Source organism: Rhea pennata, chromosome 9, assembly GCF_028389875.1.
Source record: "Rhea pennata isolate bPtePen1 chromosome 9, bPtePen1.pri, whole genome shotgun sequence".
NCBI classification, from domain to species: domain Eukaryota; kingdom Metazoa; phylum Chordata; class Aves; order Rheiformes; family Rheidae; genus Rhea; species Rhea pennata.
This window is the reverse complement of record NC_084671.1, coordinates 9,362,044-9,376,296: the sequence shown is the minus strand read 5'-3', so window position 1 is coordinate 9,376,296 and position 14,253 is coordinate 9,362,044. Positions and strand designations below refer to the sequence as shown.

General features: G+C 37.2%; 1 protein-coding gene across 2 annotated transcripts in view; it reads right to left on the bottom strand.

The window, feature by feature from the left end:
• FXR1 (FMR1 autosomal homolog 1) overlaps positions 1-14,253 on the bottom strand; it is a 38,693-nt gene that overhangs the window by 13,628 nt on the left and 10,812 nt on the right. For both annotated transcript variants that reach the window (XM_062583133.1, XM_062583134.1), the window contains exons 2-8: positions 13,502-13,554; positions 10,648-10,741; positions 9,727-9,798; positions 7,255-7,403; positions 6,510-6,603; positions 5,370-5,486; positions 5,102-5,272 (exon numbers count right to left, since the gene is read on the bottom strand). In XM_062583133.1, the coding sequence (XP_062439117.1) occupies positions 5,102-5,272; positions 5,370-5,486; positions 6,510-6,603; positions 7,255-7,403; positions 9,727-9,798; positions 10,648-10,741; positions 13,502-13,554 (750 nt within the window). The remainder of the gene's footprint in view (positions 1-5,101; positions 5,273-5,369; positions 5,487-6,509; positions 6,604-7,254; positions 7,404-9,726; positions 9,799-10,647; positions 10,742-13,501; positions 13,555-14,253) is intronic.

Genomic DNA, 14,253 nt, shown 5'->3' with positions numbered 1-14,253 from the left:
TTACTTTTTGTGCCGATCAAGTGCACTGCAACATTTTTCCGGGGATCACAAGTGGAAAAAATGAGGAGAGAATGAGCACGCCACTTCTCTCTATTGCCAGCATAAGATATACATCTAGGGAAAAAGAAAATGCAGCACAAGACTGACCTGGCAACCCTCATACCTGGTAATGTAGGCTTCCATTTGAATCTTTCATGGAAAAAATCCAATACTGTTACAGACATGATGGTCTCCCATGGTGCAAGAGTTCCATACTGAACTTTTGAATACAGGATTACACTAAGATTTCAGAAGTATGCACGTAGGTAAGATCTTTCTCCTTCAATCTCCTTCACTGAAGACCGACCAGTGGGATCTCAGACCAGTGGGATCTCAAACGCACTCCGTTGAGAAGACAGTAACCTGACCCTTACAGGATTTTAACCCATGATGGGTAACATCTGAGGTAACATCGAGACTCCCTTCATCTCTCCTTCCCTTGCATGTCCTCCCTGCTTTCCAGTCCATATGCACAGTTACTCATTTCTTCAGGATTTTGTTGGAAAGAAGGACAACTGCCAGCTGAGGGGATGACAAGCGATGAAAGGCCTGCCTCTATTCCCCCTCTCCCACCCCCTTTCTACTGGAGCCAACGTGTAGCACCACTCCTATTCTGATGGGAAGCAAAAGCAGAATGCAGTGCGATGCCAGCTGGGTTACACAGTGTAGCATAAAGCAGGGTACATGACTAGTATTGCAGATGCCGTGGTAGCATCAGCAGTACAATTCAGCATTGCTTGGTATTGCTAGCAATGAGTTATATACCATCTCTTCAGTAATCTGACTTGTAGTAACAGCTAGGATAAATATCTCTGTATTATTTCCATTTGCTAGAGGGAAGAAAAACTAATAGCCCATAGCAAGAACAAGACCAGGGACTCCAAATTTTGTTTTGGGGAAGGGTGAAGGAGGGAAAGAGCAAACAAAATCACACCTTTATGAAGTTTCAGCAAACACTCCTCAGCTACAATTAGTGATCACTGCCCTATATTGTAATATTATATTCTAATATTAACATTTACACTCTTTATATAGCTAAATATGCATACACTTAAGTACATCTATTAAGGAGGAGGATAGAAGCAAATATGTCATTATAAAGAATACTATGCAACATGGTTATTTTAACTACAAAAAATAGTGTACTGCACTAGGGAATCTGTCCTCATCATGCATCATCTCCATTTCATAATGCATATGACAACCCTGACACAGAATATTGGTTTCTGGCCACAATTCATTTCCAGCATATTTTTCAAGACAGGGCACCATTATTGGTTGGTGGGGAGAACTTACAAATGCGCTTTTGTATTTTATATTTATCTTTACTATTAAATGACAAAAAATTCTGTTAATTGCACTTAACAGATACTGAAACAAGAAATCAACAGCCTCAAATTAAAAGGAGCAAACTGTAGATTTTAGAAAATGACTATCAACATCTAGTCAGTAACAACAGATCTGTTTGAGCACTTTTTACACTAACATTTCAGCCCTTTCACCTATCACCTTTTAAGGAAAAAAAGAAACAAAACTCCCCAGAACCTCCCCTTACCCCCCACCCATCTTCAGAAGTCTCTATTTCTGGCAGAGGCCAAAATGCTAGTAAGGGGAAAGATAGGCAATTTAGATTCTAAAATGATGAAAAAAGCAATAAAGCATAGGAAAAAAAAAGAAGAACAGAAAGTGGTTGTAGGAAGCAGAGGCTATGCTGCACACAAAAAAAGTAACACCTAAAACGATACAAAAACACATCAACACAACAGAAATTTTCACCTTCAATGAACTCTACTAACAGGACACAATTAATTATCCAATTCACAACATCCTGCCCCATAGGTATGTTTATTACTTGGTCTTTCACAAGGAAAGAAAGATGAAAAAGCAACTGCTTTCACACAAGCAGTTAGTTAATAGAAAGTATAAAACAAATAACTGCCAGTAACTGGTATTCTCCAATACACCATATGCATATCTAAACTTTGCCTCAAGCACTCAAAACGTTTGTGCAATTACAACCTATGTGACATATTCTCATCCCAACAAAATACAGTACCTAAAGGTGGTTTGGGCAAAGTATTCTCAACTTCCTCTCAAACAGTAATTCAGAAAAGAAAAGTGATTGTAAATAGGGTGTCAGTGTGCATATGAGTAAACCATCTGCAAGGATTTCAGTTAACAGTAATCACCTTTTTACCTTTGAGTGACAGTCTATATGTCCATTCAGGGGGCTTTGGTAACTCCAAGTAGTACCTCACACAATCCAGACATCTCCAGGTTAATTGTGCTATCTTTAATATGAAGATTAAATGCAGGGTTTTTTCTACATCCAACATTATTTCCGCTGTCTTTGCAGCAGCACAGCTCTACATGAGAGTCTGAAACAAGAACTGCCTGGCAGCAGATTGTAGGGAAAGCGTTCCTTAACACAAACACACCACTGCAGATCTGGTGGACTGCATTCCTGTTACAAACTGCAGATCCATCTCAGGAGTCTTGTAATAGTTTCTGAGAAAAGGTTTTCAAAGTCTTGGCATAGCCATGGTAAAACCTTAGACCTCCTTGAATGTGGACTTTCTCTGTGAATCACCTGAAAAGCCTAGTCCCATGAAGATAATGACAGAGCCAGAGTTCTAAGTTATGTCAGGCAACAGTGCTTTTTCCATTACAATGCAAGGTTTAAAACAATCTCCCAGTTTAAACAGAACTTAATTCATGAAAATGCCTGGAATGGTCCTAGAGAAATACTACTTCTCTGAAGAAAAAAAAAAGCAATGCGGAATAATCTCCTGAAAAAGGCAGCATCTTGCTATCCTTCTGTTCAAAGGAACAGTTATCAAAACAGGTAAGTATCTTACAGAATTGTGTAATAGGAAAGAAGCTCAAGCACTACTAGCTGCACAAGAATGCAGTGCATTTTGCCAGCAAGCAAGTCTAACAGGAACCTTACTGTAGTTTCCAGTGAAGCTCTCCTTCACAGGGAAAGCACAAGATTTAATGTAAGAGTACAGAGAGCCACTCAGTGTTCAAGTTCTGAAATTCAGGGTGCTGTGGTCTCCATAACAAGCATCACAAGCAAGCAGTTCTAAAACAAGTATCAAAACTGGAAGGTTTGGAACCAAAGCAGTCTTGGCCAAGCATGGAAAAACACCTCCTCCCCCCACCCCCCCAAAAAAAAAAAAAAAAAAAAAAAAAAACAGAACACCCCACATTCCCACAATGTCTCACAACTTAACTTCTTCCTAATCTTACAGCTTTCCAGCATTCTTCAGAATTTGCTTCCTTGTCTTTGTCCAAAAATCCCTAATCAACATGAATACATTGCTGCTGGATCATACTGGATCACTGCTCTCCCCCAGTCTCTGGGCATGAAATTGTCTGCCAGTGCTTTTAGCCATTAGGGCCCAGTTGCTTGCCAGCTTCAGCTGAAAAGTGGCAAAAGAGTAGGCAAATATACCTAGATGCTTTATGATCTTGTCACGTGGAGTATTTTTAGACTGCCTGGCTTTTTTAGAAGCAGCAATCGTTTCCAGGAATGACAAAGCTGGACGTGTGTAAAGTTTTGTGTTTTTTTTTTTTTTTTTTTTTTTTTCTTTTTTTTTTTCCCAGATGGCATCTGGTATTCGTAATTGCTCCTGCAGATGTAAGCAGCTAGCATATCAGAGGCTGTCACAACCCTTCCATACCATTCATAAAGAGCTCAAGATTGGAATAGGCTGGATATCCTACTGTGCTTAAACTTGCCAGATTCTTCTTTGGAAATTGTGGGAGATGACTTAACTGATAATACTAAGTCAAGAACAACCTGCAGTTCATCACTCTGATGGCCTAGAAGTGTTGAAGGTTCCCAAGACAGAGACATAGCACCTCATGGATATACTGAGGAATACAGAAGTAAGTATACCAGTGAACCCTGAGTAACTCATTATGAGAGTATTAAAGGGTCATGGTAAGAGCTCAACTGAACCCTCCTGCTAATCCTCCCTTCTTCAGGGAAAAAAACCACTATTCTGCCACCAAGAGCATGTACAGACTCATCAGCTGGGACTCCACTGTGTTTGCTGTGAGAACAGTGGAACAAGCTTCTTTCCAGCAAAAGGATAAGAATTTCAGCTCTCAGATCACCTGAAACAAAATGAGTTCCTACCTCCTAATCGAAGAATTCTGGGTAAAACACTATCGAATGGCAGTCTGCCCTCCTCTCAACTATATCAACTTCAACTAACCCAGAGATCACAGCCATAACCCTCCACCTTGATGCTAGAAAGTTATAAACCTGACAGGGATGGAGAGTAATTTGAAACCAAGGAATCTTGAAACAGTAGATGACCAAGGACTTCTAGAAGTGCTAACACTAGAGATTCAAGAGGCTCCTGTAGAGCTGCTACCATGGGATAAAAACCCTCAAGGAATGCTGACAGGGTCCCAGTGAAAGTGCCATCTTGCATAACTACTCTTTTAGCCCCTGCACAGACCATACTTTTGGTCCAAAGACAAGGTCACATTTTAAGGCTCTAGTGAATCTTAAAGCACATCAGAAAAAGTAAGTGCTGTCATAACAGTCACACAAACACAAACCAATCTGCAGCAAGCCAGCATTATTTTGCTAAATCTAGCATTAATTTTCCAAAATAAAAAGGTGTGGAGATGCGTATCTTAACTTATTTGGCTAGTTCAGAGGAGGACCAAATATCACACAGCAAAAAAACAAGTGAACTAAAAAAAAAAAAAAAAAAGATCAAAGTACAGCAGAGGAACTCTGAAAAAAACTGTAATCAAGACCACAACAAATGAACTCTCCCTCAGAAGGGACAAGATGTGCAGTTAACCTTGAATTCATGGATCAGCACATGGACAGCTTAGGACAGAACATATTATGGACACCACTGCAGTAAAGTCTCTTATATCAAGTTCACGCAGAACAATCTCCCCTACTGTGAATATGCATAAGGACATTCAAAGGAGAACTTTGCTATTTCCAGTTCTTAGCTCTATGCAGTTCTCCCCCCTACAGGAAAAATAGTGAATTGCTTATTAGGGTCATAAAAAATTTCTCTCTTACCTCTCCATAGATTCTGAAAGTACCAGTATCTTCCTCAAGTTCAATTGCAGTAACTCCTGGGACCTTTCTAGCTTGTTGTATGTTACTGCCATGTGTTCCTATAGCAAGTCCCATTAAATCTTCTCTGACTACAAATTCCTCATGAAAGGCTGCAGCAAGCTGTTTTGTGCACTAGAGGGAAAACAAAGTAAGGCTCATCCACATGCACTCCATGTAAAGTTCAGTTATGTGTTCACTCTCAAGCAACAGTTTCTAAATTATGGCTTACTTCTAAGTGTTTTGTAGCTTCTTCATTTCTTGACATGAGCATAAGTTTGGTACGAATGCTGCGCAAATGCATGTCACTCAATATATTCACCCTCTTCACTGTTGCTTCACTGGCAGACTACACAAGACAAAAAGGACATGAAGTTTCATTTTTAAGACAATACACACTGAAGACATACAATGAGGAATCTACTTCTGTATATAATTTAGTTTAGATTATCTAAATTTCAGGAACTCACATGGACATTATTCTTCCTCCAAACACAGCATGAAAAATTCAGTACTAACTTGCAAATTAGCCGTTTTCTCATTCACAACATATTTTACACACACTTTGCTGCTGCTACTGGATCTACACATTAACTCTTTCCCCATGATGTTTCCAGGACAAACAAATGAAATATCGTTTTACCATATGCATATATGTCACTCATTGCATCGGTGGAGAGCTAAGGAAACAAGCAGGGAAAATCCAAGTCTGCAGAGTCAGTCGAGTGGATAATTTAATATTAAGTAAAAAAGCTGTGAAGCAAAACTAATGCTGGGAAAAGTCTATGCAATAAGACAGAACAGCCACAGAAGAATCTAAGCGAACAATTGCCTAACTGGCTCTGCATTCCTTTGCTTGGTAAAATCATTTTACCTTTGAAAAGGACAAACAAGCGATTTTTGCAAAAAGCTACCTCAGTCCCTCTAATACCCAGCTAATTCATTCCGCCTTTCGATTCAGGCTCTCAGCTCTCTGGTCATCCACACTATCTACCTGCCAGTTCATGCCTAGGTTTTAACATAAATGAACTGATGTAGATCGCCCTGATGCTGCAGGTTGAGGAGCAGAGTGTAATACAACACAGTTACAATCTGCTGCTTCAGAGAACTCCAGCTTTGAGCAATCTGCACCAATCAGATCTGGAACTGCGCTTGGTTGTGAAAGGCAAATATTTTTATACAGAGACTAGTAGCCGGGCCTAAATTTAAGCTGTATGTGCATTCACAGCTCCTTCAGAAATTCTAACCCCAAAGACATATTTTAGACAAAGCTCACACAATTTACATACCTTGGCAAGTTAAATGATTTTCCATGCAAATATAAAGTATAGCGAAAATTCATGCAAAATTTGCATAGTAGTAGATTACTTACCAGTATTATTAGTTGACCAGTTTCAGCATAATAAAAAATTCGACATGCTCCTACAGCTTTCTTGAAATCTTTATGTGCATTCTCATTAGCACACCTAAGAAAGTAAATGGTTAAGTGTTGTTTCAGCAAGCTACATCAACACAAACCACACAGCACCATGATCAGAGCCAAGAACATTTCAGTATTTTATGGCAAAGAATGTTCAGAAATTGCAGAATTCCCCAACCCCTTACATGGTCGTAACTTATTTCTTTGTGGTCTATATGTTAGCACTTACTAAGCACCAGAGACCCACTACGAGTGCACCAGCTACACATCTATTGCTCCTATTTCAGCACCTGCTTTTTGTGCCTTACTCCAATGGTTCTGCAGAAACTCCAGTTAGCAGTGCTAAACCAGCTACAGATGCTACAGGCATCCTCAAGATCTTAATGGTGCTGTTAATTGGCTTCTAAAACATAAGCTGGCTTTTTTTTAAAAAAAACATATATATTTATATATATATATATTTCCATAAATACCTTATCTTACATAAACAGACTGAATGTGTATTTGCAAACTATATGGATATCAGGCCATCAAGAAAAGTAGACGAAAATCTACTGCTTCAATATTTCGAAGTACTGATTTACAATTATAAGGTATTTGAAAGAATATTCTTGAGAAAATATGAGGCAGGACACATGCCATAAATGTAGGTAATGAACTGAGGAATAGCTATGTTGAAGTTTGCACAGCTACTCACGCATCTCTTAGATCTTCAGGAACATCCACTGTGCACTTAAAAAAGGTGTTCTTTTTGACAGTTTTATTTTGATTCACAGGTCGGAGTCGTTCGTAAGTGACAATTTCATTGTAAGTGGCATCACAAGCAGCATATTCAATGACATAGAACTATAGGAGAAATTATTTTTTAAATTAAATTGATAATTTCAGTTAAAAATGACAAAGACATTACCACTACCACAAAAAGTCAGGAACGTGAACATACAGGTTAAGGCATAAATCTAAGCTGACATAACACTACAGTTCTACATGAAAGAGCCTGCACATAGCTCAGCACCTATCCAATACCTCAGTGAAGTCCCAGCACTGTATCAGCACAATTTCAATCCCCCTGAAAGTATGTTCAATTGATTTTTCCCTTTCCCACCCCTCTCTATTACCTACTTTAGCAACCCAACTGACATTCCAGAATTCAAAATGTTGACTGGAGCTCATAATTTTTCTAAAGAAATACTTGATAGAGAAGCAAATATACCTTCACAGAAATACCTGCTCTGTAACAGTAACACAAAAATGGGAAATCCACTGACTCAATGGGAAAACTGCTAGGAGTCACGCACAGTGAGAAGGAAGGTAAAAAATCCATCTTTCTGATACACACTATCCTAATTTAAGAGGAGAGACGACTAGGAAGGTACAAGAGCTATCAATAATCTCTTTCTACTCTTCCTTCCATATGTAAGTATCCAGAAGCCTACATGTACAGTATCCTTGAGGTTTAGCTAGGGACACAACTCCCTTATACAGCTGCCTTCCAGCTTCCCTTCTACCTGTGCGTAATCCAGGAGTGCGGGAGTACTTTTTTCTCTTCCTCTGCCAAAACCAATATCCACTTTTGTCAACATAAACAAAATTTACTCAAGTATCAGGAACAAATAAATCAGTAAAGTTGTGGCATACTTTTCCACATACTATTTCCCAATTATAAGTTTTAAATTTAGTTTATGCATCTTCCTAATCACATAAGGCTGCTTTGATGCATACTGAAAGACAAGTTAAGTAGTCATAATGAAAAAATAAAATGATAAACAGACACAACTAAATTTAAAGGAATCATCACCTTACACTTTTTAAAAGTAGTATCTATAGTTAAGAACTCTGGTTATCAGAACAAAGATAATTATGAGAAATATGATTCATGAATTTCCCATTTATTTGAAAAAAAACAAAACAAAGCAAAAAAATTCAATATGAAACCATGTTAAAGGTTGACAAATCAAAATTGAACTTCAAGTATTACGTAATATAACAAAACTATAACCATCTGTAAGGTACCCGGCATCAGAGGATGAAAACTCATTCTCTGTCAAAAAATACTGGAGAACAAAGAATTATTTAAATCAGGATTTATTAAAAGGATTAAAAATATTTTTTACTATTTTCTTTACTTTTAAAAGAAGAAAAATTATACAAATTAGGAATATCATTTTGGGCAACTTAAAAAACAGAGTTTCTAACCAAATATAATAGCAAAGTAACCAGCAGTAAAATTCTAAACTTCTGTGGCAACAGTTCAGCACCAACTAAAGAATTCAATCATTTATATCAGTATGTGTAGCTATGTTCTTAACATTCTGTTCTCCCACAAGGGCCAAAACACAGAATCCTCTTTTGACAACCATTTATTTTAAATTATATTATACTTAGACCATCACGTTGCCCTTACGGAGCTAAACAGCAGTTACTTTTTGTTGACAGTTGCTGAAAACAGTATCAGAAATTAGACAAAATTTTATTTTCAACCCTGTTCCCTTAGGTTTTAGGAACCTAACACTGTTGAAGTTAACAAAATATGGTACCCTTCCTACTGAAAAGCTAAATTCTCCTGCTGTCAATCCATAAAGCCTTAGAGAAGATGTCAGACACACAGCCACAGCTCTGTACACTTAAATGTTTGAAACTAAGTTATTTTGCATATGTAACTGCAACAGCCAACTGTAAAATACAAACTTGACATATATAAAACCGTATCAACCAAAGAAGTCTTTTTCCACTATACTCAGTGGAAATAAAGTAAGTAAAATAACTTTAAAAAGTTACCCACGCACATAGTATGCTTAAGTATCAGAATTAAATTTGAAGTTTTGAGCAGTGGCTTTAACCACAGTTAAAGTGTACTGCTTTACGAAGTTATTAGCACTAAGTTCAATTCACAAAGTAGGTTTCTTAGAAATCACAGTATTATGCATGCATGCAGCTCCCCAGTCAATTAAACTGCTAATAATGGAAGTGACTTGCTCCGTTATAAAAACACAACCTTCAGCTGTGTAACGCAACAAAGGTTATTCCAAAACAATTTCAACTTATACTTCAGTTCCATCAAGTTTTTGTACTAGCTACACTTTACTCAGAACTCTTCCATCACTAAACCTTCCATGTTCACTGCATTTCACATAATGGCATAAAAGCAGCAAGTTTTAAAATAATTTACCTCTCCTTTCATCATTCGAACTTTTGCCAGCCACCAGCCACAAGGTTCTTGGTCATTTGCTCTAGAATAAACCTAAAAGGAAAAGCAGTAAAATACATTTAAAATACATACATGCATAATTCAGTTGTCTGGATAGGTAGTAAGGGAATAATACTCCAATTTCTTTTTAGATTTTCAAAAACTGGAATAGTATGCTACAAGGACAAACTACTTTTGTATAAAATGATAGCTATCCACTCTCTGTTGTGCTTCTTGTATGGATTTTCATCATTTTGCACAATAAAGATTATGAAATTTCCATTGCCTCCTTTATTGACGATATACTAGAAGTATTTAGAGCACCATGTAACTTTAACTAAATATTTATTCAGTGCCAACTCCTCTGTAAGTCAGACATTGTCTTAACACTCTAAAGTTCATACATGGAAACTGAAGTTTCCACCTCATCTTTGGCTTACTCAATATACCTAGGACTAGTGAAACGAACCAAGTTGTCATATCACTCTGCATCTTCCCTGTTTAACAAACTCCCCAAAATTAATGCAAGGTCAGATATAGAACAAATTATTTGTGAAGCTTTCAGTTCTTCCTTAGCTTCCGTAAGTGTCAATCACTCTTACAGATTCCTGCAGAAAAGACATGCCAAAGTAATTTGCATACAGGCTATCACACTGTCTCTTAGATTGCTGGCTTAAAATTGTAATAGCATCTTAAAGAAACTTATCATGCATATTAAGGACAAGTCAAACAAAGGAAGTTAAAGCCTGGGAATTACTAAAGATATAAACCCACCACTAGACACATTTTCTGTTTTAAATCTTCGCTTTGTTAATATGCCTACAATCATCGACACTGCCCTGAATGAATTCGGTTCTGTAATGGGTCAGTTCACCAGGAAAGGAAACATCTGAATAAACTCACCTCCACTTCATCTCCTTCACCTATTTCTTTCTTGATATCAGGTGGTGGTGGTAATCTGACTTCATTAAAGGGTACCTGGCGCTCTGGCTGCCAACTGAAAGTCAAACAGACATTATACATTATTTCATGAGTTAATCTAGGTCTCAACTAAGCTTATGATGAAAAGAACTGGGAGGGTAGGATGTATCAATAATTTTTCCTGTTTTCCTATAGAATCTTATTTTTAGAACTTTGAGTTTAGTTAAAGCTCACTCTTTCCTTATAATCAAGATTATGAATAACCTTTGTTGAAGTTGGAAGCTATTCTGGTCATAAAGCGGTATTTAAATCTTTTTCTACTTTTGAAAAATGCTGGAAACAGGGCTAGGAAAAAAATCACTTGCAATTCATTTGCCTTTGTTGCAACTATAATGGTCATTGAACTCAGTGTTATCACTTTCACAATACAATGACAAATAGCAAGACTTCATGACAAAATGAAGTCTTTCTATGACAGAACATATAAAATTTGAGTTCTGAATCAGGATGAGTGTAATAATCATAACTGAACAGGATGCAAACAAACTACTGCAAGCTTAACTGAGCTAACTGAAGTTCTCATGAGAATTTCAACTGTGACTTGTTAAAGAATTTAACAAATGGGAGCTTACACAGAACTTCTAAACCATAAACTGTCCATAATGAGATGCTATGATTTGAAGAGACCTTTTATCTTCGCAAAATCTACGTGAAACTGCTGTAAGCCTGTTTTACTTCTGTATCTAATCACTTGAACAACTAGTGTCCATTCACTAGAAGTAGAGGGGCCAACAGACTTAATGCTGTCATCTACCAGATGATATTTTGATATTGGTATTTTCTGTTAAATCAATGGAAAAGTAGAGGGGGTTCCATCTTGAGAGTAGGAAGTGTCTAAATTTTGATGGCAAGGAGTCCAGAACTGGAGTATTTCAATGACAAATTCTCAAAGAAAGATAACTTGTGACTGACTATAAATTACATACTGAGAGGATGCCTAATAGGTAGAAGGATTATCCCAAATGTCAGCACAAATGACAGGAGTTGAGAAACCACATGCAAGCAAAAAAAAGTCTTTCTTCCAATTTGGCTACCTGAAATTCCAAAAGGCCTATGTGAAGCTGCATCTCAACATCTCACTTTCAGTAATACACAGCAATAAAAGCTTCCAGCTCCTGAACCTTCTGTATTCATTCTCCAAGTACTTAATTCCAAAAACGTCACTCAGAAAAAAATCAAGGCTATCCATGCACAAACTAGTTACTGTCAGGACCACAAAACCATATCATCATCAATCGGCACTAGCACACCCATTTGGGGAACTTCACAACAGCTGTAGGTGAAGACTGGTTAACAATAGCAGAAAGGCAAACTGACAATTTAGACGGCCACGAGCACAGCAGACTTGTTTACTTTGCTAGAGCCGATCACCATCACAGCAGAATGATATACTTGGGACACTACACTATCGCCAATTTTGTTTCTAAAGCCCTTACGAATTTAACTCACTGCAAAAGATGAATTTATCAGATTTAAATCACAGAAATTGACTAGAACAGTATATACTTCCTGAAAAGAAAATGCCTTTGGTGAAGAAATACCTAGGTAGTAACTCACTCTGTTTAGAATATGGCTGCTGCCACTAGACTTTTTACGTATTTTTTTTAATATATGTAAAAATAAAATGACATGGATAGTAAGTTGTAAAAACGTTTGCAAACTATTAGACCCCTGCTGTGAACCACGGTAACCTCCTTTAGCTTACTAGGACTGTGATGTAAAAGTATATAGGCAAAAAGCCTCTAGTCTGAAGAATAAGAACATCGATACTGAATGTGAAACTTAAGATTTGTCACATCTCCTCTGACGAGGGATAGGATGAAGGACACCATCTGGTTTTCTGGTTGTTTGGGGGGGTCCGGGGGGGGGGTAGTGGTGGTGGTATAAGTTTCTGTTTGAGAATATGAAAACGTGAGGGGCAGAAACAGCCTCCACAGCCACCTCAGTGTTTCAATAAATTATGACTGCCACTTAATTTTCTAACCATTTTTCATAAAAGAATCACTGGAAGACACTTCTTAGAAACAAGACTGGACCTTACTGGGCAATCCCTAGGATTATTTCTTTATCCTCTTAAGGATTTTTTTTTAAACACACAAATATACACATGTACATACATATAAGCAGACATGTATACTTACATATACACCCTAAGATATATAATGTTTATACACATAGACACAAAATCACTAGGATTACCTTTACTACCCATCAATTTTTCTTGAAGAAAGGCTCAGACTAATCTAAAGGTTGCTGTTGACAGACTCTAGTAACTATTTCCACATCAAAAGCTGACAGAATTTTAGGATATCCATCTAGCAACTGAGGGAACCAGGAAAAAGAGAATGTGGATCTCAGAGTCTCTTAAGTTTCCCCTAGAATCTCTCAGGCAATCCATGGTGTTACCAGTCTGAATGCTGAACAATACTTTCAAAAGTAAAATATTCATTTGTATTTTACCCTCCCTTGGATTATCTTCGGTTGGTTATCACAGATCTTTATTAGCACTGCTGTGTTTATGTACTGAATTTAGAATGCTACATGGACAATAGTTTCTCTAGCCATTACAAATCTCTACCCTTTTTCGCTCAAAAATTAAGCTTTTAGGAAATAAATAATAAAATCTATAATATTTTAAAATAGTGGGGGGGAAAAAATCAATACAATAGTAAGCCCATATTTCTAATGCTAGACCCTTCTAATGAAAACCACTTCCACTTAAAGTCAAAACAAAAAAGATACCCTAAAATGATTAATTTTTCTGTAACATACTTACTTGTTTTCAAATACAACTGTGAGTGAATCCTCATGAACATCTTTGATAAATGCCTAAAACAAAAACATTATTGTTAGAAGACTGCATGCAAAAATTGAAATATGGCAGCAATTGCAATTTAGCCTGAAACTAAACTGAAATGCAGAACACTACCAAGATTGTGATTCCAACCTAGGATATTTCCAAGACAATCCCCCTGCTTGCATAAGGCTGCTAATATTCTCAGTTGGTCATTCTAAGAAATATATTGCATTCTAATTGCTTCGAACGACTAGACAAATCAGATTTCACCATATTTACAACTGAAAACTCACTTTTGCAATTCACTGTTTTATCCACAGATATACACAACCGTTTCACAGGAACAAAATGAGAGAAATCCAGGCCTAGGACAACTAGTTCAACTCGTAACATGATGTTAAGTAGCAGTGAATAGTACTTACAGATCTTACGGATTTTTTTCCCCTCAAAACAAAACTGAACCCCAAACAACCTTCCTTCAGAATATTCCAACAGCAAACCTGGACAGAAGTTGGCAATACGAACTGCAAGATCACTACGCTATATAGGTAGTTATGATATCACCTTTCATTTACTGGACTGTGGACAATATGAGGCCAAATGACATGCAGAACCTCATGGAAAGATAAATAAATAACAGAATACTTTAATTTATTCTGCTGTCAGATTATTATTTTCCCAGGGACAACGGAGGAAAAAAAATCCCACTTCCCCTTCTTTCTTTGTAAGGA